Here is a 23,932-nt window from a genome sequence, read left to right as displayed (position 1 = left end):
TGTTTGAAGTTCGTTTTTAATCTAGTGATTTAATGTGAGCTTATGTTTTGGTTTTTAATTTTTTGATTTAGTTTGAATCTTTCATCTTTGTTGTAATGTTGTTAGATTTAATTTGAAGATCAATTGATTATTGAGTTTAGTGATTTGAATCCGTTTATTTGTTCTGTTTAAGTTTAATTTGAATTTGAGCTCAATGATTTGAATATACTTGTTTGTTATTGTTATTGAATCTGAAAGTAGATTTGTTGTTTAAAAATATTGTTCAGTCAAAATAATTCCAGTTGTTTCTTTGTTGTTCATCATTTAGTTTGAATTTGTTGATTAAATTTGATTAAGAATTGGTTATAGTTGTTGTATTTTGGTTAGAATTGATTAGGTGATTTGGTTATAGCTGATGGTTGTAGAATGGTCAATTGCTGTATTTTCAGTGGTAAAATGGTAATTTCAGTAATGTCAAAAGGGTATTTTTGAATTGAAAATCTGAACATTTTTTATTTTTAGTGCTCTGTCCATTAAGATTAAATAATATTTAAATAATATTTAAATAATATTTAAATAATACGTAGTGGGGGACAAGACATAATGGTGGGGAATTTTTACATTGTTAAATATAGTGGGGGACAAAGCATGCGGTAGTGGGGCAATAAGTGATGTGTTAATACATTGTTTAATATAGTGGGGGACAAAATATTAGGTAGTGGGAAATTAAAGGGGGATGGATAGAAGATAGTGGGATTTAATTTTTAAAATGCTGAAAGTTGGTAATAAATAGAGGGGCTGGACACAAATAAAAAGGGGCTAGATATCGAAGAGAGAGGGAATTCCGAAAATATTAAGACTTCCAGAAAATAAAATAAAAACATTCTGGAAATTTAAAAAGAGAGTAGTATACACCTGATATACAATCTAAATATTCTGATATACGGATTCAGAAATTAAGGGTTAAACATTAACTAGTCTTTCAATCTGAAAAGATTCCCTTTACTTCTGCCCGTTGATTGTTGTTGGTGTCTGTGGATTTTCGTTTGATTTGTTCCTTGAGTTTGGTTGGTTGTTTGCCACTACTTCACTGGTTTGCTGGATTTTTATCTTGATTTTAAAATATGTCACTGGTTTCTCATTGCTGGTTGTTACTGGTTGCTGGGTGTTGCTGTTGTTGTATGCTACTGCATTTCTGCTGATCTTTCTTTTCTTTTGCTTCCAATATCAGGTACACAACTGACACGTTGGTTACTGTAAACTGAAACATGAAGCATGAATATGAAATGAAGAGTTGAAGTTCTGAATTTATCTTAATTATATTCTGAATTTTATTTATATATATACATTATTTAACTTACTCTAATCAGAATCATGTAGCTGTTTAATATATATAATGGAACATCTGACGGTAGCTTAGCGGACGAACTATCTATGTATTGCCTAAAAATAAATAAATGGTGTAGTAACTCTGTCTAGTTAATTCGTTATTGTTGGATGATTATCATGTCTCAAAAAGCATGTTAGCTAATTTAGACTATTTTTAAACATTCAACAGTTAGTTCACTAAACGAATAGATCATTTCGGAACTTGTAGGAATATTGTTTAGCTAAATACTATTGGTTAATTTCAGCATGTAAATGGTTTAGGATTAAAAGTAAATTGCCAAGTTTTTTTTTAATTTGACAAACTGTGAGCATGCCTAATATAATGTAACTAGGTAGTAACATGTGAATGAGATGGCACGGGTCCAGTTTGTACCATACACATTGGGTTTGGGCTCGATTGGCAACGAACTGCCCTGCTTGCATCATTTTCAGATTTTACGAATCATTTTCGGAACCCAACTATAACAACTCGTAAGCATGTAAATAAATTAGGACCTTTTCTCTTTCATTTTTGTAGAGACAAATTTAATAGAAAAAATGTAGGCACTTTAGGATTATCCTGTTAAAATAAATGAGATGAGCTTCACCCAATAAAACGTATAAGTTGCGGGGCCCTCAATAAAAAGTTAATAATTGTATAGACTTCGGGATCGGTCGTTTAGCAAATTTCACGACCTTACCCCCAAAATAATGATACGCTAGTCGCTTTAGGCGCGCCTTTAACAATTTATTTTCTTAAAACTCGGGTGCACATTTATGTGATCCAAATCCAAATCTCAATAGAGTCGAAATATGTCGATAACCATGGGTACATTGATTTGACGTGGTTCGAGATATATTTTCACGATATTGCAATTCTCGATAAAAATAATAATAATGATAAAAGCGGTTAAAAGTCAAAATTCGCACATATGTTCAACATTTATTATATCAGATAACCAAGCCGAATATAACAGTTGAGCGACCGTGCTAGAACCACGGAACTCGGGAATGCCTAACACCTTCTCCCGGCTTAACAGAATTCCTTATCCGGATTTCTGGTGCGCAGACTGTTAAACAGAGTCAATATTTTCCTCGATTCGGGATTGAACCGGTGACTTGGGACACCATAAATCTCCCAAGTGGTGATTCTGAAATAAATAAATAAATCCCGTTTCGATTGTCCTTTAATTGGAAGAAACTCCCTTTCGCGCCCCTTTTGGGCGGCGCGGGCGAAAAAGGAGGTGTGACAGAGTCCCATATAGATAAGCTTCTTCAGGAAGATTATTTACAACGGAGTACTAAATGAACATCCATAATATAATATATTTATAACAAATATCAAATTTTAACTTCTTTCATTTTAGTCAAAAGAGACTAACGTCCCAAGACCAAAAGCAAGAAACATTTCCCTTTCTTGGTTTAAAAATTTGATTCTTGGTTAAGTTTCAAAGACTCTTGTCTTTGAGAAAAACGTGAAAGCAGAATCAAAATTCTTCCCAAAATTTCAAATCCAAAACAAGTTCGTTCCAATTTTAAGGCAATCCAAGTATAAATTTCGTCCATATTTCGCAGAAGCAGATTCGTTTAAATGATTCGAGAAATAGGTATGTTAAGGCACTCCCTTTTTTTTTGGCATGAACACACAATTTTCATAAATTACTCTATTCATAGAAATAGTATGGGTGTATATATTCTTGATGCCCCATAATGTTTTTTATTATTTTCTGTTCATAGGTCTCAGAATAATACGCAGTTGGAAAAGTTTATCCGAAAGGAATATTGAGATCATTGCGTACTTTTTATGCATTTCACTCATTTATACATGTGCATTGACCCATGACCAGATGACGTTATATACACATATATATGTAAATATATGTATATGGGATATAGAAAAAGGTTATGACGTTATATACGCACCACCACCTGATCAGCTGATATATGTTGATGATGTTGTCCATAGTAGTCGAGATGATACGATGGGATGCCCTCGGTGGCTTGATGATATTATGTACACCCATATCTATGCATAGCACGACATTTATACACACGTGCATGATATTATAAACGTTTCAGAATTTATAAAGTTATTCAGATTTAAAGATGTGTTTTTGTATTCTATGTTTCATCTATGTCTCTTACGTACTAATTTTCATGCCTTACATACTTAGTACATTTTTCGTACTGACGCCCTATTTTACGGGGCATGCGTTTCATGCCCGCAGGTGTAGGTAGGCAAGTTGACGGTCCCCTTCTTAGGATCCCTGATCAACGAGAGTTGGCGTGCTCCACTTGATCCGGAGCTACTTTTGATTTTGGTACGATACGTTTGTGTGTATATATATATATATATGGGTATGACGTGACTCAATCCCGTCTTTGTACAATTATGTTTTTATTAGAAGTCTGTGGACAATATGTCTAGTTGGGTTGTATATGGCATTGTCGGCCTTCAGTATTGGATGTATAACTGTCTATAGCAGCCTTGCCGACTCGCCCATTGTATTCTGTATGTATACGTACATGTGACTTGATGACAGGTTTCCTTCACGTATGTTATTTTCGTAATGCAACAAATGTTATTCAGGTTCATATCTTAGACGTATGCTTAGGGGTGTTTGACAGGTAGGACTCAGGCACTCGTCGCGACCCATCGGTTTGGGTCGTGACAGTGCTGACAGATAGTTTTCTAGAAAGGCCGATTTATTAACACCATCATAATGTTTAAAATCATTGATGAGTTGTTTTATTTTATCTATCCTTCTCTTTACACTCCAAAGCAACATGTTGTAGTAAGCGAATCTTGTATGTGAATCAACATTATTTCCATCTATTATTAGGTCACGGTAAAAGTGAAACTCGTCTACCATACCAAAATCAATAAAATACTCAAAAATCGATTCTGATAAAATGTAACAAAATTCAGAGGGAAATAGTCAATTTAGGAGCTTAAAGCTCGAAGAAGGTGATGGCTATGTCAGGCAGACGCGAGAATATAGCTCAAGGAAGAAGAATTTAGAAATAGTAGAATTGTATTATCTTCAAAAGTGATCCTCAATTACAAGTGATTCAACTATATATACTCAGCTAAAGATTCTAGAAGTAGTTATTGATTAACAACTTGTAACTAACTCTAACTAATTCTAACTAACTGTAACTGTCTTAACTAACTTTTGCCACATCAGTTGCCAGCTTTTCTTTTCTGTTACTGCTTACTGTTTGATCTCTTCTTCTTAGCTGCTCGATCCTCTTAACTTGTATCAATACCCTCCCCTAAATAAAATCCTTGTCCTCAAGGATTAAAGGAGGGGAACCTTCTCTGTAGATCCTGAAGACACTCCCAAGTAGCATAATCAGCATCAAGACCTATCCACTTGATCTTAGCTTGACACACAACTTTATTACCACGTTTGACTAAAGTTCTTTCTAGGATGGATTCTGGCTGAGGACAGTATGGGCTAGATAAGTATAGTATAGGAGGATGATTGATGATGTTAGGTATTTTATGACACCTTTTTAACTGAGAAACATGGAAAGTTGGGTGGATAAGGACATCAACAAGCATGAGTAATTTATAGGCTACTGAACCAATCTTTGCTGCAATAGGATAAAGCGCGTGGTGCTTAGCAGCCAATTTGTTGAAAGGTCTTGTAGCTACTGAAATTTCTCTATAAGGTTGCAACTTTAGATAAACCCAATCTCCTACTTCAAACGATCTCTCAGACCTGTGTTGTTTGGCAGTATCCTTCATCCTTTGTTGAGCTCTAGATAAATGAAATTTTAACAGCTGTATTATGACTTCTCTTGCCTTAAGAGATCTATCAACCATCTCAACATATGTATCTCTACTTGAATAGGAAAGGTGTATGTGAGGCTTTTGACCATACAAAACTTCATAAGGGTGCATTTAATAGTGGAGTGATATGTGGTATTATACCACCACTCTGCTATGGGCAGATATTTGAACCAATCCTTAGGACTATCTGAGCAAAAACACCTCAAATAGGCTTCCAAAGTTATGTTCAACACTTCTGATTGACCATTTGTCTATGGATAATATGCTGTGGATCTTTGCAGTTGTACTCATCGAAGAGAAACGAGTTCTTACCAGAAAGAACTTAAGAAAACTGGATCTCTTTCACTGGTCATAATAAGGGGCATACCATGTAACTTGGAGACCCGGTCTAAATAATATTGAGCCACAGTCTGAGTAGTGTAAGGGTGTTGCAGACTTGAGAAGTGCCCAGACTTAGTTAATCTATCTACTACTACTAGAATCACCCCCTTGCCATGTGATTTTGGAAGGCCTTCAATAAAATCCATACAGATGTCAGTCCAAACACTTATAGGAATTGGTAAGGGATGTAATAAGCCAGGTGAAACTGCAACATCATATTTATGTCTTTGACAAACATCACACTTGTTGATAAAAATCTCTAACATCTGTTATAAGAGATTTCCAATGGAATAAGGATTGTAACCTCTTAATAGTAGCATCCATCCTAGAATGACCTCTTTGAGTATCACTACGCCAAAGTGTAATTATAGTCTTTCTCAACTGTTGATCAGTGCCCACAACTAACCTGCCCTTCCACCTAAGTTGGTTGTTAATCCAAGTATAGGCTTTGTAAGGTTGTGTTTGTAATCTAGCTATTAACTCCTGTAACATTGGATCATCTCTCCATGATGTTTTGATCTGTGCATATAGTGATTCATTAGGAGTGAGCAAGGAAATAACTAAGAGTTCAACATCAGGTTTTCTTGATAATGCATTTGTAGCTTTGTTCTCAGAACCTTTCTTGTATTCCATAATAAAGTCAAATGCCATCACCTTAGAAATGCCAGCTACATGGAAATCAGTGTGCACCTATTGCTCCAATAAATGTTTTAATGCTTTCTGATCTGTCTTAACAATGAAATAATTGCCCAATAAGTAATGAGACCATTTAGTAACAGCAAAGATAAGGGCAAGTAACTCTCTGTCATAAACTGACAGACTTTGATGTCTGGGGGCTAAGAATTTGCTTATGTAAGCAATAAGATGCCCTTGTTGCATCAACACAGCTCCAATGCCTTTGCCACTAACATCTGTCTCCATTGTAAAAGGTTTAGAATAGTCTGGCATAGCTAACACATGAGCAGAGATCAAATCCTGCTTCAAATTGTTGAAAGCAGTAGTAGCTTCATCAGTCCACATACAACTATCCTTCTTTAATAGATCATGAAGTGGTCTGCATATGGTCCCAAAGCCTTGAATAAATATTCTATTATAGCCTGCAAGACCTAGGAATCCCCTTAGCTGTTTGATATTCACAGGTGTAGGTCGTTCTTGTACAGTAGTAATTTTCCTTGGATCTGTGGATACACCTTCAACACCGATAAAATGGACAACGTATTCGACCTTAGCCACTCCAAATGCACACTTTGACATCTTTGCATACCATTGATGTTGCTTCATCAAAACAAACATAGCCTTTACATGGTCCACATGAGCAGTCACACTCTTGCTATAAATCAAAATATCATCAAAGAATACTTATACTGACTTCCTCAATAATGGTTTAAAAACAATATCCATCAAACTCTGAAATGATGATGGTGCATTGGTTAGCCCAAAGGGCATTACCAAAAATTCATAATGTCTGTCATGAGTTCCGAATGCAGTTTTGTTAATATCTCCTTCAGCCATTCTTAGCTGATGATAACCAGCCCTAAGATCTATTTTAGAAAAGATCTTAGCACCACTTAATTCATCAAGTAGGTCTTCAATAATGGGACTGGGAAACTTATCTTTGATAGTCATTTGATTCAGACTTCTATAATCTACACAAAGCCTCCAGCTACCATGTTTCTTTCCCACTAACACTACAGGAGATGCATAGGAGCATGTGCTAGGTTGTATTACTCCTTGGTCTAACATTTCATGTACTAGCTTCTCAATTATATCCTTCTTAATCCCAGGGTATCTGTAAGGTCTCTTTTTAACAGGATTAGAGCCTTCCTTAAGAGGAATCCTATGATCATAAGAACCCCAGTGAGGAGGTAAAGTAATAGGTAATTCAAAGATGCATGCATACTGTAGACATGTGATTTTTGACCCTCTCCAAGATTTTACACATTTTTGTATTTAAATATTTAGTTTAGGTCTAGTATAGTTATTTTAACTAGTTTTGACCCTTTTTACTTTATTTTATCACAAAATAAAAATTACAAAAATATTTCTTCTTTTTAGTTGCTTTTAGTTTATATACCTTTCGTAAAAGTAAAAAAAATATACAAAAATAGTACCTTATTTCTATTTTAATATGATATTAGAAAATACCAAAAAATAGGTTTGTTTTAACGGTTAGTCTTATTTTAATAGTTATTTTACTTAAGTAAGATTAATTAGTAAGTGATGTCGTATTTTAGTGTTGTTCACGAAGAAAGAATAAAATTTGGGCTCAAACAACCCATTTTAGGCCTAATTTTCGGATCTAGCCCATAATTCCCAAGCTCATAATTTCTAAGCCCATACCCCTAACCTAAAAATAATCCAAAAACCTAATACTACTTAGAGCGATCAGTTGAAAATACAGAAAACAGACCTAGAGACCCCTAAGACCCCCTGCCGCAATACACACGAACCCTCCCCCCCTCCCCGTAACCTAGAGCGAACATCTTCTTCATGAAGACTTAAGACAGAAGAATTCCTCATCAGTTTTTTTTCGATTATTTTGGAAGCTAAGTTCCTTCTTCTCCAAGAGCCGTTTCCATCGATATTTTGACAACAAACAAAACCTAGAATCCCTATCTAAAGAGGAGCCGTTTTTTACATGCTGAAGACTCTTCATCTTTAAACTTCAGCCATAGATCCCAGCCGTTGTCCTTCGTCTTCTACACACAACAGCGTCCATAAGATATCTAAGGAAAAGGTAGCCAGAAATCATCCATTCTAGAGAACCACCAACGTCCAACGACCCATCTTCTCATCTTTCAGCCTCAAAACAGATGTCACTGGTGACCTCGAGTTCCTCGTTTGAAGTCAGTGTTCGAGTCGCTTGAGGTTCGAAGCCTTCCGGGTAGTTTGAGGTCCCTTCGTTGGTCCCGTCGATTACTCGTTTGTTGTTCTTTAGTCGAGTTTGTGTAGTTGCCGACGAGTCCTTTGTTTCCCGATGAGTTCTTGCCGAACTTCCGCCTTTGTGTTAGAGAGATTTTCATATATAGTTGTGTATTTCATTTGGTAAATCAAGGTCCATTTGCGCTTAAAATCCAGGTATTACCTTGTTACTGGTGTTCTTCTAGTTATCCATGGTGCAAAAAATTTTGTTTTTGAGAAATGAAATGCTTTATTGTTAGTATTTTACTTCAGCCTTATGCTATCTGCTTTGTATACTCATTAATGTGCTAAAATTATACTTATTACATAGAAAGGTCATACAGTAGCACCAGAATCGACCTTTTCTAAATAAGTCGATTTAAGGAGTGTTTGGAAAAGTCTTACAAGTATTAATGATAAACATGTTAGTAAATCGCGGGTACGTTTCACGTGGCATGATTCGCAATATGAATAATTATCGTGGCCATGGGTACAGTTTCCGTGATACGTAAATCTCAATTCGGGTATGCATTTCATGTGACCCGATCATAATTTTGAATAATAATAAAATAAACATGTTATAAATTGCGGGTGCATTTCATGTGACGCGGTTCGCGATATGTACGACAATCGTGACTTGTTCTAGAAAATAATTCTATAAACATTAAAAGCGGTTAGAAAGTAAAAAATGCACGTAAGTTTAAAATGTGTAATTAGTCAAATAATTAGGCCAATGTTAATAGTTGAGTGACCGTGCTAGAACCATGGAACCCAGAAATGCCTAACACCTTCTCCCGGGTTAATAGAATTTCTTACCCAGATTTCTGTGTTCGCAAACCATAAATAAGAGTCAACTTTCCTCAATTCGGGATTTTAAACCGGTGTTTGGAACACCATAAATTATCCCAAGTGGCAACTCTGAATTTCTAAATAAAAATAATCTCGTTTCGATTGTCACTTAAATTGGAAAAACTCTCTTATACCCCTTCCGGAGGGTAGAAAAGGTGTAGAAAAGGAGGTGTGACACATACTGCTTTATAAGTGCTGCTAATTCTGGCAAAGGGTCAGCACTTGGTATAGCTTGTATACTGTGACAGTAAATGTTTTCATCCTCATTAGCTATTAAAGACATCATAAAGAATTGGTCAACTGCTCCCTTTTTTTTTATCAAAATCTTAGCTTTAGCAGACTTGAGTTGATCATTTGCACCCCCGAGTACATGCTTCTTTCCTTGATACATAAATCCAATAGTTTTCTTTTTGAAATCAAATAATATCCTCCCCAAGGTATTCAACCATTTCACACCTAGCACAATATCTATATTTTCCAATGGTAAGTGTAAGAAGTCAGATGAAAATGTTGTACCTTGTAATAACCACTGCAAGTCCTTACAAACCGAAGTAGTTTGTACTCTTCTGCCATCAGCTACGCTGACAGATTGTTTTTGAATAGAACAAGCTCTGCAGCCTAGCCTTGCAACTACTTCCTCAGTAATAAAATTGTGAGTACTCCAGTATCTATCAACACTTGCAATAGCCTCTTTTTATGGTATCCTGTAACTCTAATAGTCTAATAACCTTCTACACCTGTAAATGCTTGTACTGATATGGCCATGAACTCATTTGAATCTGCCAATAATTCTTGTGTCAGATCTTCCTATTCCTCTACTTCCACCCTTTCATCTTCTGCCACCTCTACTAAGTACAATTGTTGGTTACCCCTGCAATTATGGCCTGGTACATACTTATCATCACAAAAAAACATAATCCTTTCGATCTCTTCTCATCCATTTCAGCTGCACTCAACCTCCTACCAGGTATCCTAGTGTTCTTATTAAGAGTAGGTTCAAATGGCTTCTTGTTAATAAAGGTTGGTAATGGGTTCTTTGGTTATACTGGAGTTTACTATGATTAGGGGTAGGTAGTAGGCCAGTGTTGGTTCTCATATTAGGCTTGAGACCCCAGGATTGGGCTTGAGCCTCGAACACTTCCTCCTGCAATCTTGCAATTCTATAGGCTTGTAGCAGTGTTTTAGGTGACTGAATTCTCACAGCTTTGTTCAATCCGGCTTAAGGCCACCTATGAAGCAACTAATTGCATTTTCATTAGATAAATTAACCCCAATCAACAATCTATCAAATTCTGCTTGGTAGTACTTAACACTGCCAGTCTGCTGCAAATTCTTTAAGGCCTCCATATGATCTTCAAACCCTTCCCCAAACTTTTCATTTAAGGCTAGAACATATTCAGTCCAGGTAGGTTCTAGCACTGAATCCCTAGATTTCATATATGACCTATGCCAAACAATAACTTTTCCATCAAAATGAATAGAAACCACTTTAACCCTCTAATCAAAAGCTACTTCATCCATAGAAAAGAATTGGCCGACTTTGTACAACCAAGTCTCAAATCGTGACCAGAAAATCGAGAAAATTCTAGCTTAGAGTATCGAGTAAAAAATTACCATTAGAAGTTGCACCTTGATGAACTTATCTGTTTCTTCCTCCTTGCTGAATCTCCATTGAACCAGCACGACCAGTAGCAGATTCTGCCCTAATTGTTTTTTTTCCTTCTCTTTTTTGATTCATCGCTCCCATGATTTCTTTCAATTCTATTGATTCCTTGTCAGTTTGTACATTATGCTCATTTATAATCATCATTCCATCCATCAACTTTTGCAGTTGATCGTGAATAGCTGTCAGTTTGTCCTCCAATTCTCCAACAGATTTCTCTGAATTTTTGTTGCGAGTCATGATTGAATATGCCAAGGACCTTTAGCTCTGATACCAAATGATACAATGTAACAGAATTCAGAGGGAAATAGTCAATCTAGGAGCTTAAAGCTCGAAGAAGGTGATGGCTATGACAGGCAGATGCGAGAAAATAGCTCAAGGAAGAAGAATTTAGAAAGAGTAGAATTGTATTATCTTCAAAAGTGATCCTCAATTACAAGTGATTCTACTATATATGCTTGATTAACAACTTGTAACTAACTCTAACTAATTCTACCTAACTGTAACTGTCTTAACTAACTTTTGCCACATCAGCTGCCAGCTTAGCTTTTCTGTTACTGCTTACTGCTCTATCTCTTCCTCTTAGCTGCTCGATTCTCTTAACTTGTATCAAATTCATAGCTCTCCTCTTCTAGTTGGAAACCTTGCTCCTTAATTGATTCAAGAAGTTGACAAGATTTTGAGAACTCATCTATATCCTTGGTGTATCTGGCCTTGTGTACGCATTCACTTATTTGAGCATTGACTTCGTCTACATAATTGGATTGTATTAGAGTATTATACCCTAATCCCAATTTACGAAACATTAAATCAGTACTCAATACAGTACCAGTAGACTTTTTATTTTCTTGCGTTATTCCAAGTGGTGAACATATAGTTGTTGTATACAATTTTGGCGAATAAACAACTGAATTGAACTTCAAGGAAAGAGCAGTCAATTTAGTGGATGAACGGAATAAAGAGACTAGGGTTTTAAATTTGTGCGCAGCCATTCTTCTTGATATTGGAGTGGTAAAGTTTTGTGATAAGAGTGGCGATTTTCAACTAGAATTGTGCTTGGGAAACAAGTTAATTGTGAGAATAACCCTAATCTCTATCCGCATACTATTGTGCCTATGTGAGAGGTGAATGAAGGGTATTATCACTTTTACCCCGCGCTAAAAATTATTTATATTTGGTAATCGAAAAAGTATATAAAATATATATAATTTTTGTATATAACATGCACAATATATGTATATACAAAAAAAAAATATTTTTTGGCTATTATTTTGAGAGCGGCTATACATTGCCATTTTTTTAATTTAGTCTGAAAAGAAAAAAAAAAGTGGGGTAGAAGTTAAGTTTCTATTGAATTGAGTAAGATCCTTTTGAATAGAAGATGACCATGAAAAAGAAATTTTTAGAGGAAGATTAAAAAAATGCGAATTTCCCTATTGATGAACAAAAATAACTAAGTGGGCATTTGGATATAAAAATTGTAAAATTTAGGAAAAAAGTAAAAAAAAAATCATGTGAATGGTATTTAAAATTAGAGTTGCGTTTGGACGTGAATATAATTTTGAGATGTTTTTGAATTTTTGTGAGTGATCTGAAGTGAAAATTTTGAAAAATAACTTTTTTGAGTTTTTCAAATTTTTGAAAAAATTTGAAATTCATCTTCAAGTGAAAATCGAAAATTTCATAGCCAAACACTGGTTTAAAAAAGAGTGAAAAAAATTTCGAAAAAAATCTTTTTTTAATAATAGTGCACAATGTGTGTATGGTGTATGTCTAAAATGATTAATGCCAAAATAAAGTAAGCGGAGTGTGTGTACCATTGTATATTGAGAAACAAAAAATGACGTGTGTAGTGTGCCATGAGAGTTGGTTAATTGATCCTTTGCATTCCTTTTCATTTTAAATAAAACTAGCTAAGTAGAATACTACTACTAATTATCTAAAGTACAAAAATAATAAATGATAACATTACTGTATTAAACAAATATACTCAATATTTACTAAAACCCTACTACAACTTAAAATCACACTAAACTAAGTGAAGATATTTTTTGAAACTTTTCTTTTTATCTTTTGTAAAAAATAAAATGTCAAGACTATTTTTGTATTATTTTCAAAACCAAAGCTAACTAAACAAAATACCAATAAGCTAAAATAAAGGAAAATATTTTTGTAATTTTTAAGATAAAATAAAGCAAAAAGTAAAAAATAATTAAAATAGCAATGATAGGCCTAAAATAAACATCTAAGCTCTAAATAATATAAAATTTCATTAAAGGTAAAAAATTAAATATCTACAATATTAATAATAATTTATTCAAAACTCAATAAGTTATTTCTTTTATTATTTAAAGTCCCTGAACTCAAAATTTTAGCTTCGCCGGGAGTAGGTCAAGTACCTACTACCTAACATTGAGACCTTTTCAAGGATTCAAAGGCCAATTATTTAAGGTGGTAGTTGGAAGCTAAGGAGAGATTCTTGGAATAATTCAGTTTGTGAGGTCCATGACTCAACTGGTCCAAAAATCTTATCAACCACAAGATCACATATCAATTTTAATGAAGAAACGTTTCTCGTTTTAAGCCAAGATTTTCTTTGCTATTCTCATTATTTGTCATTAATAATTCAACATTGCCTTTAATGATTAGACATTTGAGGATTCTTTGTAGGCCTGGCAAAATTTTCATGCCAAAAACATGTGAATTAGTTGATTTAGTTCAACTACAGAAAAATTCTAACTTCAATCTATCTTTGACAATGAATAGAGATTTAAGAAAAATTTCTATCACTATACTTATAAAATGCAATTAGCAAAAAATTCGTATGAAGAAATGTCCAAGAAAATCGTATGTGATTCTCAGGATGGAGGACGAGCTGATAAGGGCGGGTCAAGTAGGGCTAGTAGGCATCTAGCATGACAAGCTTTTGAAAAAGGGGTGCCGATTAATGATAAGACATTTGAGGATTCTTTGTAGGCCTGTCAAAATTTTCATGCAAAACCTTTTGAATTAGTTTAAATACAGAAAGATCCTAACTTCAATCGGACTTTGACAATGAATAGAGATTTAAGAAAAATTCATAACATTATTTATATTTATAAAATGTAATTAGTGAAAGATTTGTATGATGAAATGTCCAAGAAAATCGTATTTGATGTCGAGGATGGAGGGCAAGCTGATGAAGGTGGGTCAAGTAGGGCTGGTAGGCTTCTAGCACGACAAGCTTTTGAAGAAGAGGTGCACATGCAGAGTTACAACCAAGATTTAAAGTTGATATGTTCGGAATTCTAGTTCTTTAAAATTATTGAGTTCTAAATAAGCAATTTGTACATATTCAATGAATTTCTTAAAATAAATACATAGTTTGAACTAAAGTTACTGGGCCGGTCGGACCCGTAACATGTATACTGGCTCCGCCCTTTGTTCACATGCCACCTTAGGCAAAACCCTACGTCGAAATAAAAGAGAAAATAAAACATGAAATACGTTCACATGATATACCCGCTTTTGAGACTCGATTTGGCAGAACCCGAAGGACAAATCCGTATAGGCCTAGACCAAAAACGAACAATATGTGTCGTGACATCATATTTCTGTATTTCGAGTAAAATGTACGGAGCTAAAATAGACCTTATAATAAGTAGCATTTGTGTTTGAATTAAAAAAAAATGTATGACTCAAAATAAGAATCAACCCCATTTTTAGTTCAAAAGTGGAGTGTGGATGACATTGGTTTTAGAGGGATGGAGAAGCTACAAATCATTGTCCTCTTTTTTCTGGCATGAAAAAGATAGGAGACAAAAAGGACAAAATAGAAAGAAAAGAAAAAGTGCACATGAGTCATAATGCCAAAAGTGAACTATTTCCTTGGAGTTGATAATTTTATCCTAAGCCTTAAAACTTACTCTTCCATAAAACAACAACAACAACAACAATAAGGGAAGGGGAGGTTGTTTACCGTTAGAGCAATCCCTCTTGTCTACTCTTCCATAAAAACAAATCGTTAAATATAACTTGACCATAATAAGGGCATATATGGCCCCATTTTGATCACAATAAGGGCACATTTGATCCATTTAATAAGAGAGAATCAATGCAAACCATTTCGCATCGAGTTCAGGTTATATACAACATCAGCAACAAATTTTTACACTGTCATACCACCTTTATTTATTATATCGAGTAACTTATTTTATCTTTAATATATAAATAAAAAAATTGCTAAATATAACTAGACCATAATAAGGGCATATATGGCCATTTTGATCACCATAAGAGCACATTTGATCCATTTATAAGAGAGAGCAAATCCACACCATTTCACATACGCGTTTAAGTTATATACAACATCAGGATAAGAAATTTTACACTATCAGACCACATTAATGTTGGACTTTAAGCCATTGAGCTTTAAAAGAGAAGAAGTGTGAATTGGAAATGGAGGAAAATAAAATGGAGGGAAAATGAAAATTTGGAGAAGTCAACTTTTATCTTGCACTTTGTCCCTCATTGGTTAGGGACAATCACATTTATGTGCTTATATATAGATTCACTTCTTAAAGCTCTTAAAAGGAGTTGAAGAGAATGAACCATCGCGCCGTCGTCGCTCGCTCGGCTCGGCTTCGGCGCGGCCGCGTATTTTCTGAAAAGGCACCTTTCCAGACACCTCTTCTAATATTTGCCTATAAATTCTGAGGCAAGGCTGCATCTTCCAGACACGAAAAACACTCTAGAACTTCTTTCTTTCTGAATATACTGCATCCTAATTCGCAGTCTCTCTCTCAAATTCGTAAGTGTGATTTTGCTCCGTTCTTTGAGTTCGTTGGTATCCTATTATCCTGGGAGGATTTAATCCATTACCTTGGCAACGTGAGGGGGTTAAAATTCCTTAAGGACGCACAAGAAAATTGTGGACTCGGAATATTTCTGATTCTTTACTATTTTATATATTTCTTTATTCTTCTAACAGTTTTCTGATTTTTGTTTCAACTCAGTATCGTTCACAATTAATTTATTATATCAGATAACATATTTTATCTTAAATATATAAATTTCACACTTTTAAGAAGACTTGCCCATCGAAATTTTTTACACTATCAGACCACATTTATTTATTATATCGGGTAAATTATTTTATCTTAAATATATCAATTTCACACTTTTTAAGAAGACTTGTCCATCGATATTATTTGAGTTACTTGGGTAGTTAATATTTTTTCTTATACTACAATATATATGACTTAAAAATTTCAAATAATTATGACAAATTTGAAGCTTTTCCATTAATAGGAAAAATAAAACAACAAATAAACTAATGTCCGTATCTAGGAGCAAGTACGAGCATTCGAGTTTCATCAAAATACAACCGACACACCCCCAACTTTTGTTGTCACTCGAAAATATCTTTACCCCTTTTTTACAACTTATTTACCAAAATACCACTCACCCACCAAATTCTACACCTACTCGTCCTCAAAATCTACCCCCAAAAATTCTACTCATATATAAATAATCCTAAACCCAATTTCAGATCTCCTCCTCCTACAGATCCTCTTTCTCTCTATTTACAGAAAAAGTAGTCATCTTCTTTTTTTTTATAGAGAGAAAAAGAGGAATCAAGAATCCAGAAAATGGCTTTATCAAATACCTTATCATTGTCATCATCAAAATCCCTTGTTCAATCTCACCTTCTCCACAACCCCTCATTACCCCAACCCCGTATTCCTCTTTTTCACAACCCCCAACATGGGCGGCGCCACCCCATCTCCGCCGTACATGCGGCGGAGCCCGCCAAAACAGCAACTGCTTCACAGCCGTTGAAAAAAACCCAATGGAGTCTTGATTCTTGGAAAAGTAAAAAGGCTTTGCAATTACCTGAATACCCAGATGAAAAAGAACTTGAATCAGTGCTTAAAACTCTTGAATCTAACCCTCCACTTGTGTTTGCTGGTGAAGCTAGGAATTTAGAAGAGAAACTTGGTGAAGCTGCTTTAGGAAAAGCTTTTTTATTACAAGGTGGTGATTGTGCTGAGAGTTTTAAGGAATTTAATGCTAATAATATTCGTGATACTTTTAGGATTCTTCTTCAGATGAGTGTTGTTCTTATGTTTGGTGGTCAAGTTCCTGTTATTAAGGTAATTATCAAGATTTAATTTTTATGCCTGTTAATTTCAATTTATTAGCTGAAATATGTGTTTTTCTGTTGCTTAAGATAACCAAGATTGAATTTTTATGACTTGTATTATAATTCTGTATTATGATTACCTAAAATGTGTGTTTATGTTGCTTAAGATAACCAAGATTCAATTTTTATGACTCTTATATTCTAATTCTGTCTTTTGATTAGCTAAAATGTGTGTTTTTCTGTTGCTTAAGATAACCAAGATTAAATTTTTATGACTTGTATTCTAATTCTGTGTTATGATTAGCTATAATGTGTGTTTCTGTTGCTCAAGGTAACCAAGATTGAATTTTTATGACTCTTGTATTCTAATTCTGTGTTATGATTAGCTAAAGTGTTTGTTTATGTTGCTTAAGGTAACCAATATTCAATTTTTATGTCTCTTATATTCAAATTCCATGTTTTGATTGGCCAAACTGTGTGTTCTTCTGTTTCTTAGTTCTCACTTTTATGGATCTGTGTGGATATGGTGCTATTGCGTTTGCACTTGTTTTCTTTTTAAAATATGTCATAGTAATTTCATTTTTGGATGTTCCAAAATGTTTGACGCTGTTCTATTGCTATGCAATTTTTACAACTTTCAAGAGTTTAATTCATTAAGCTATTCAAATTTTAAACTTTGAGACGAGGTTCTTTGTCGGGCTATTTTAGCCGCTATGTCAGTATTTCCTTCCCTATATTTTAATGTGATGTATAAGCTAAGTGAAAATCTTAAACTCTGTATTGAGCATTTTATATGAAATAGAGCCGAGGGAGTAGGTGTGTATACATATATACAAATATGTTTATATGTATGTCTGTGTGTGTACATAGGTATTGTGGGTGCGTTATGTTTGTAAATATTCGTTATGTGTGGCGTGTGTTTGTTATGTGTATATGTGTAGATATGTATGTGTATACATATATACATAATGTGTATATGTACATATATTTGCTTTAGTCAAGTGTTTGAGTTAATAATTGTAGAATATCTGGTTACTTGAATTGGTAGAATGAAGATCATTACAATGAGCTTCTTGGTTGAAAAACATCATGATACTAAGCTTAAGTTGTTACATGGTTAATTATAGGTTGGAAGAATGGCGGGTCAGTTTGCAAAACCAAGATCAGATCCATTTGAGGAGATTGATGGAGTGAAGCTGCCAAGTTACAAGGGTGATAATATTAATGGTGATACATTTGATGAGAAGTCAAGAATTCCAGACCCTCATAGGCTTATTAGGGCTTACATGCAATCTGCTGCGACTCTTAACCTTCTTAGGGCTTTTGCTACTGGAGGTTATGCTGCAATGCAGAGGGTCACCGAATGGAATCTTGATTTTGTGGAGAACAGTGAGCAAGGAGATAGGTATGAAAACTGTAACAGATTCTCTTCTTCAGCAGTTAATCTTGTTTTATGTGGCTATCAAATGTCTTTCTAAGATCTGCAACTCTATATCATTTTAATGACTTCTCAATTGGACATGGGCCTGAAGTGAGGGGCGGAACCCATATACGGTTTTGACCGAACACAATAGCTTTTGCTCAAACAATGTCTTTGTGTTAAGAAATTTATTAAGTTATGTACAAATATTAAATTTAGAACCCAGTTATTAGCAATTGAAGTCGTCGTTCTTAAATCCAGAACCTATAAATTTGAAATCACGGCTCCGCCATTGGCCTGAAGTGCCAAGTTTTTGTCATTACGACTTCAAGTGTCATTTCGGTTGCATATTCCGCAGTGTAGGTCGGGATATTGAGATGATATTAAGTCTAATATGTTTGGAATGTTTTGCAGGTATCAAGAACTAGCTCACAGGGTTGATGAAGCCTTGGGATTCATGGCTGCTGCTGGACTCACAGTTGACCACCCTATCATGGCGACAACTGATTTCTGGACATCCCATGAGTGCTTGCTTCTTCCTTATGAACAAGCACTTACAAGGGAGGATTCAACTTCTGGTCTTTTCTATGATTGTTCCGCTCACATGATTTGGGTTGGTGAACGAACCAGGCAACTTGACGGTGCTCATGTTGAGTTCTTGAGAGGAGTAGCAAACCCACTTGGCATCAAGGTATGGATAGCTTAAAGCAGTTTCAGTGCAATATGCTAATGGAAGTATTACTAATTTAGTGTGTTCGTTGCAAAGCATAGTATGCTGTTTGATTTATCTAACATTGAAATAAAATGTAGTGGAGGAAGCAGAAATTTAGAACTAATGCATCTCCACTACTTACCATTCTCGGAAAAAAAGTCCATCTCCGTTGAAGTTCCATTTAGTTTACTCACCTCCTCTTATTTATCACCATTTGACATCTGATGTTTACCTATAGTGCCATTTGATATTTACCTACAGCGCATTTGATGTTTACCTCTGCCGTAATATTAATCAAAATGTTATTTTATATGTAATATTGAGATCTTACTACTACTCTTAGCCTATTCTATTACGTCAGTTGCCTGAAGACGGAAGTTCTATTGCAGGTGAGCCAAAAGATGGATCCAAATGAGCTAGTTAAACTCATTGACATCCTGAACCCAACCAATAAGCCCGGAAGAATTACTGTAATTGTGAGAATGGGTGCTGAGAATATGAGAGTGAAGCTTTGCCACTTGATCAGGGCTGTTCGAGGAGCTGGACAGATTGTTACCTGGGTTTGTGACCCAATGCACGGAAACACTATAAAGGCACCATGCGGACTCAAAACCCGTGCTTTCGATTCAATCCTGGTAAGTTTCATCTCTGAGTTTTCTCATTCTGATTCTTGGGTAAGGTTTAAATCCTGTATCTGAATGTCATATTCTGCTGAACTGGCAGGCTGAGGTTCGAGCTTTCTTCGATGTGCATGAGCAAGAAGGGAGCCACCCTGGTGGTATCCATCTAGAAATGACAGGGCAAAATGTGACTGAATGCATTGGCGGATCACGAACAGTAACCTACGACGATTTGGGCTCTCGCTACCACACACATTGTGACCCAAGATTGAATGCTTCCCAATCTCTTGAACTTTCCTTCATCGTAGCTGAACGACTAAGAAAACGAAGAATGGCCACTCAACGCCTGTAGGCTTTCTCTAATTTACCCGTATTTTTAGTCTGCATCCTTGTTCTCTTGGTATCCAATAAACTCAGTTACCAGCCATCCGCTCAAAACTTATATGTGGTCTCGGGGCGTTTGAGCTGCTATTTGGAACCAAAGTTTCTAAGTTAAAACATGGGCAGAGCAACTTTCCAAATGAGGTAAATAGGTTTCCTGCAGAAATCAATGGGGGAAGTGAACAGCAAGTAAAATTAGTCGAGTTGTCCGGTAGCCATTCTGTTTATTAAAATTTTAAAATTTAGTTTGGACTGTAAGTTTAGGGTATAAGTGGGTTCAGTTCTCTCCTTTTCTTGATGTATGGATTTTATTTTGAGATACTGGTTTTGCAGTGGAGTCAAGTGTTTGCCTACCTTCTTGCCATTTTTGTTTATTTTACAGCTATTAGATTGTATTTTCATAATTTGTTTCCTATAATGGCATTTTACTGGATAGAAGTGCATAATCTGCAGAGAGCAAAGTCCTAAATTACTAATAAGAGCTATTAACTTAAGGTCTTCGCATTGAAGTGTGGGTTAGTGGTCAATGAAGTCCGTGGCTATGGAATGAAGACTACGGTTCGAATTCTATGGAATGAAGACTACGGGTGATTTTTTTCTCAAGTATTCAATGCAATAGTCGAGTTTTAAAAGAAAACCTAGTGTCCAATGTAATGGTTAGCATGCGAGAGAGAGCTATGAATTTCTCTTAATTGACTTTTCTTAAAACTTTTTAAGGAATTTCTCTTAATTGACTTTTCTTTCTAAGCTTCAATGTGAAAGTGAAAAGAAAGGGAAGAGAAATGAATAAGTTGGACCAACCAGCTGTACCCTTTTCTCTTATAACTAGAAAAGAGAGGTGCATGATCTCGTGAATTACTTCTGAATAAATTTTAAAATTATATATAAGAACTATAGCATTTCGCGATTCATTGGTAAATGACAATTTTTGCTAAAACTTAGGACTTTGTGAATAGGTAAAGAAAGAATAAAGAATGGAAACTGTTACCTCTTGATTATGAAGGATATGCCTTAGGATTAGCAGTTCATGTTCCTTAATTTTTAGGCCAATCGTGTAATCTTTAGGGTGGCCTGCTCAATTCATATTTCCAGATGCTAGTCCACGCTGCAATTAAATATGCAACATAAAAATATTAGTATATGAACATAAACTATCAGGGTATTAAAAATACTCTTAAAATCTAACAAAATCATTCTGGTGTACAAGTACAATAGACACTGTTTAAGTTCAAATGTAGGGAGGGAAGACTACATAAAAAAACGTAGAAATGATACTAGGTAGGCACTCTAAAGGGCATCTATTTCGGGATTAGCCAGTATATCCTGAATATCAATTTTTCAGGACAAAAATATCCTGAATTGTCCTGAAATTAAGATTTTTAGTTTAAAAGTTTAGGCCAAAATAGGCACTGACTAGTCTATAAATAACATCCCCGAGAATGACTATTTATGCACTTGCCCCTACATAAACACAACTCGGAGAAATGTATCTCTTTAGCTACTCTAAAAAATAATAGTTGATAAAATGTACATATATGTATTATATATAAAAAGATACATATTTTATATACTTTTTAGCTAGCGAATGCAAATAGTTTGAGGCGGCCGGCTAGTTTTGTTATTTTGCCCTAATCTTGTGCTAGATGCCTAGATAGCTACTACAATTTCTCAACCAAAATCTAGAGTAAAAATAACACGGTATAGCCAGTTTTCGGACGGGTCAAAAATAGCAAGTGTTTACCAAGTCAATGAAAAATAACCACTATTTTGCTGCAACAGAGATCGGTCTAGCATAATATACTGGAGTTTGGTGCACCTGTGTATGAACTCCAACATATTATGCTGGATTGATATACTTTGCTGGCTTCAGTATAATATACTGGAGACTGGAGCACCGGTACTCCAAACTCCAGTATATTATGCTGGACAGATATACTTGCTGGAACTCCAGTATATTGAGCTGGAGTTCTACTGTACTTATGCTGGAACTCCATCATATTATGCTAGAGTTCCAGTATACTTATCCTGGAACTCAAGTATACTTATGCTGTAACTCCAGCATAATATACTGACGTATTTTCCGGATTTTGAACAGTGTTTCGCTCAGATTTATCTTTACATAAGAAGTGGCTAAATTTCGATTACTTTTAAAATTGAGCTATTTTTGAATGACCAGTTGTAAATCTGACTATTTTTGAATTTCTCCCAAATCTAGATGGTATAAAAGCTGTATTGGGCAAGCACTTTCTGGCAATTAGCAACATTAAAGAATTGATCACGACAACGTTAATAAACGTATATAAATAGTATGCGTTACATACTTTATTTATGTCCTATATTATATCACATACGTATGGATTAAATTATCTTATTCCCTAATTACACGGGATGTAGCAGTTTTTAAAGGGATTTGAAAAGGTGGATACCGTGTAATTAAAAAGTTAAACAAATAGTGTGAAACTTAAAAACAAAATGGTCACGTGTGAAAAGTTTAAGAAGTAATAGCAGGAGATATAATTAACTCTTTAAAAGTTATATGCAACGTAAATTTCCCTCTTTTATTATTGTCTGTTTGTTATTTTATAATTTGCTAATTGCCAAATCAAGCTAATAAAATCTTTTTCTTTATATATTTTATAATTTGGGTTTTTTTTAGTCATTATAGTTTGGTTTGATCAAGTCTAAAGTGTAGAGTAACATTCGAAATGCAATACTTTTTTGTAAACTAGCTTTAGGGTACGCACTTTGTGTGTGTCTGTATAAATGAGAATAAAGTTTAAAAAATTAGATAAATATTAATAAATAATATAATTGAGTTATAAAATAAAAACTAAAAAAATGTAAGTTCTTAAAAATAATTAATGTTTATCATGTTTAGCTGGATCTACAAAGAACTATTATAGGCATTCATAAAAGGACTCTAACTTTAATTTGTAGTATTTGAATATGTTGCCTATCTCTCAACTAAATTTTGGCCTTTATCCAAAATTATCTTTTTATACTATCTTTTTTTCTTACTATTAAATTTTTCCTTCACCTATCAAAGTTCCAAAAAGTGTTTTTTTTTCCTTTCAAAATATGCAGATTCACTTTTGTATTTTTGGTTAAGTATATTGCAACAAATTTTCAAATGTTAGCATTAATAATAGTAATATTTTAAAAAGGTTTAAACATAATATATATTTACAAAGGAAAAAACATATAATTTGAGAACCTAAATATTTTTTAATATCAAAGGAGCATCGACATATAACTATTGACTTAAGTAACATTTAGTTTTGTGGACTTTGCTTTTTTTGGTTTTCTTATTTTTTGCAAAATTATTATCTACATAATACAAATAATGAAAAAAATTTATATGAGGTATTAGAAATTTTTATATTTCAAATAAGAAAGAATTTAATGGACAAATTTTAATTGATTTAAAATACTAAATACATATTAGGGAAAACTCTTCCGTTCTACTCAAGAATGCATAAATAATATAAACAATCAATTTGCAACTAAACCATGCAAATAGCTAATAAAAAAGTCATATTTTATTTAAATAAAAATATAAAGAAGCAAATAAGGAAGACTTAAAGTCCTAAAATTTGCCGCAGAACAAACGTGAGTTATGCAAGTAGCCAATCGTGAAGTTCAAATAAACAATTGTGAAGTGCATAATCAATTTGCAAAAGAATTTCATAAATAAAATTGCAGAAGCTGCTTTAAAGTCCTAACATTATGAAAATT

At 34.3% G+C, this 23,932-nt stretch overlaps 2 protein-coding genes across 2 annotated transcripts; one reads left to right on the top strand and one right to left on the bottom strand.

Moving 5' to 3' along the window:
• Positions 1–4,642: 4,642 nt before the first annotated feature.
• LOC138869659 (uncharacterized) lies at positions 4,643–5,257 on the bottom strand. The gene has a single exon (XM_070147293.1). It carries the CDS (start codon positions 5,255–5,257, stop codon positions 4,643–4,645), a length of 615 nt encoding a protein of 204 aa, XP_070003394.1.
• An 11,221-nt stretch (positions 5,258–16,478) lies between these two features.
• Positions 16,479–20,550, top strand: LOC104220563 (phospho-2-dehydro-3-deoxyheptonate aldolase 2, chloroplastic). Its single transcript, XM_009771454.2, has 5 exons — positions 16,479–17,074; positions 18,192–18,469; positions 18,899–19,175; positions 19,586–19,831; positions 19,920–20,550. Exons 1-5 carry the CDS (start codon positions 16,571–16,573, stop codon positions 20,166–20,168), a joined length of 1,554 nt encoding a protein of 517 aa, XP_009769756.1. The 5' UTR covers positions 16,479–16,570; the 3' UTR covers positions 20,169–20,550.
• Positions 20,551–23,932: the final 3,382 nt, after the last annotated feature.

Source organism: Nicotiana sylvestris, chromosome 5 (genome assembly GCF_000393655.2).
Source record: "Nicotiana sylvestris chromosome 5, ASM39365v2, whole genome shotgun sequence".
In the NCBI taxonomy this organism is placed as follows: Eukaryota; Viridiplantae; Streptophyta; class Magnoliopsida; order Solanales; family Solanaceae; genus Nicotiana; species Nicotiana sylvestris.
Note: the sequence above shows the minus strand (reverse complement) of the source record. Positions and strands in the feature narration are given on the sequence as shown.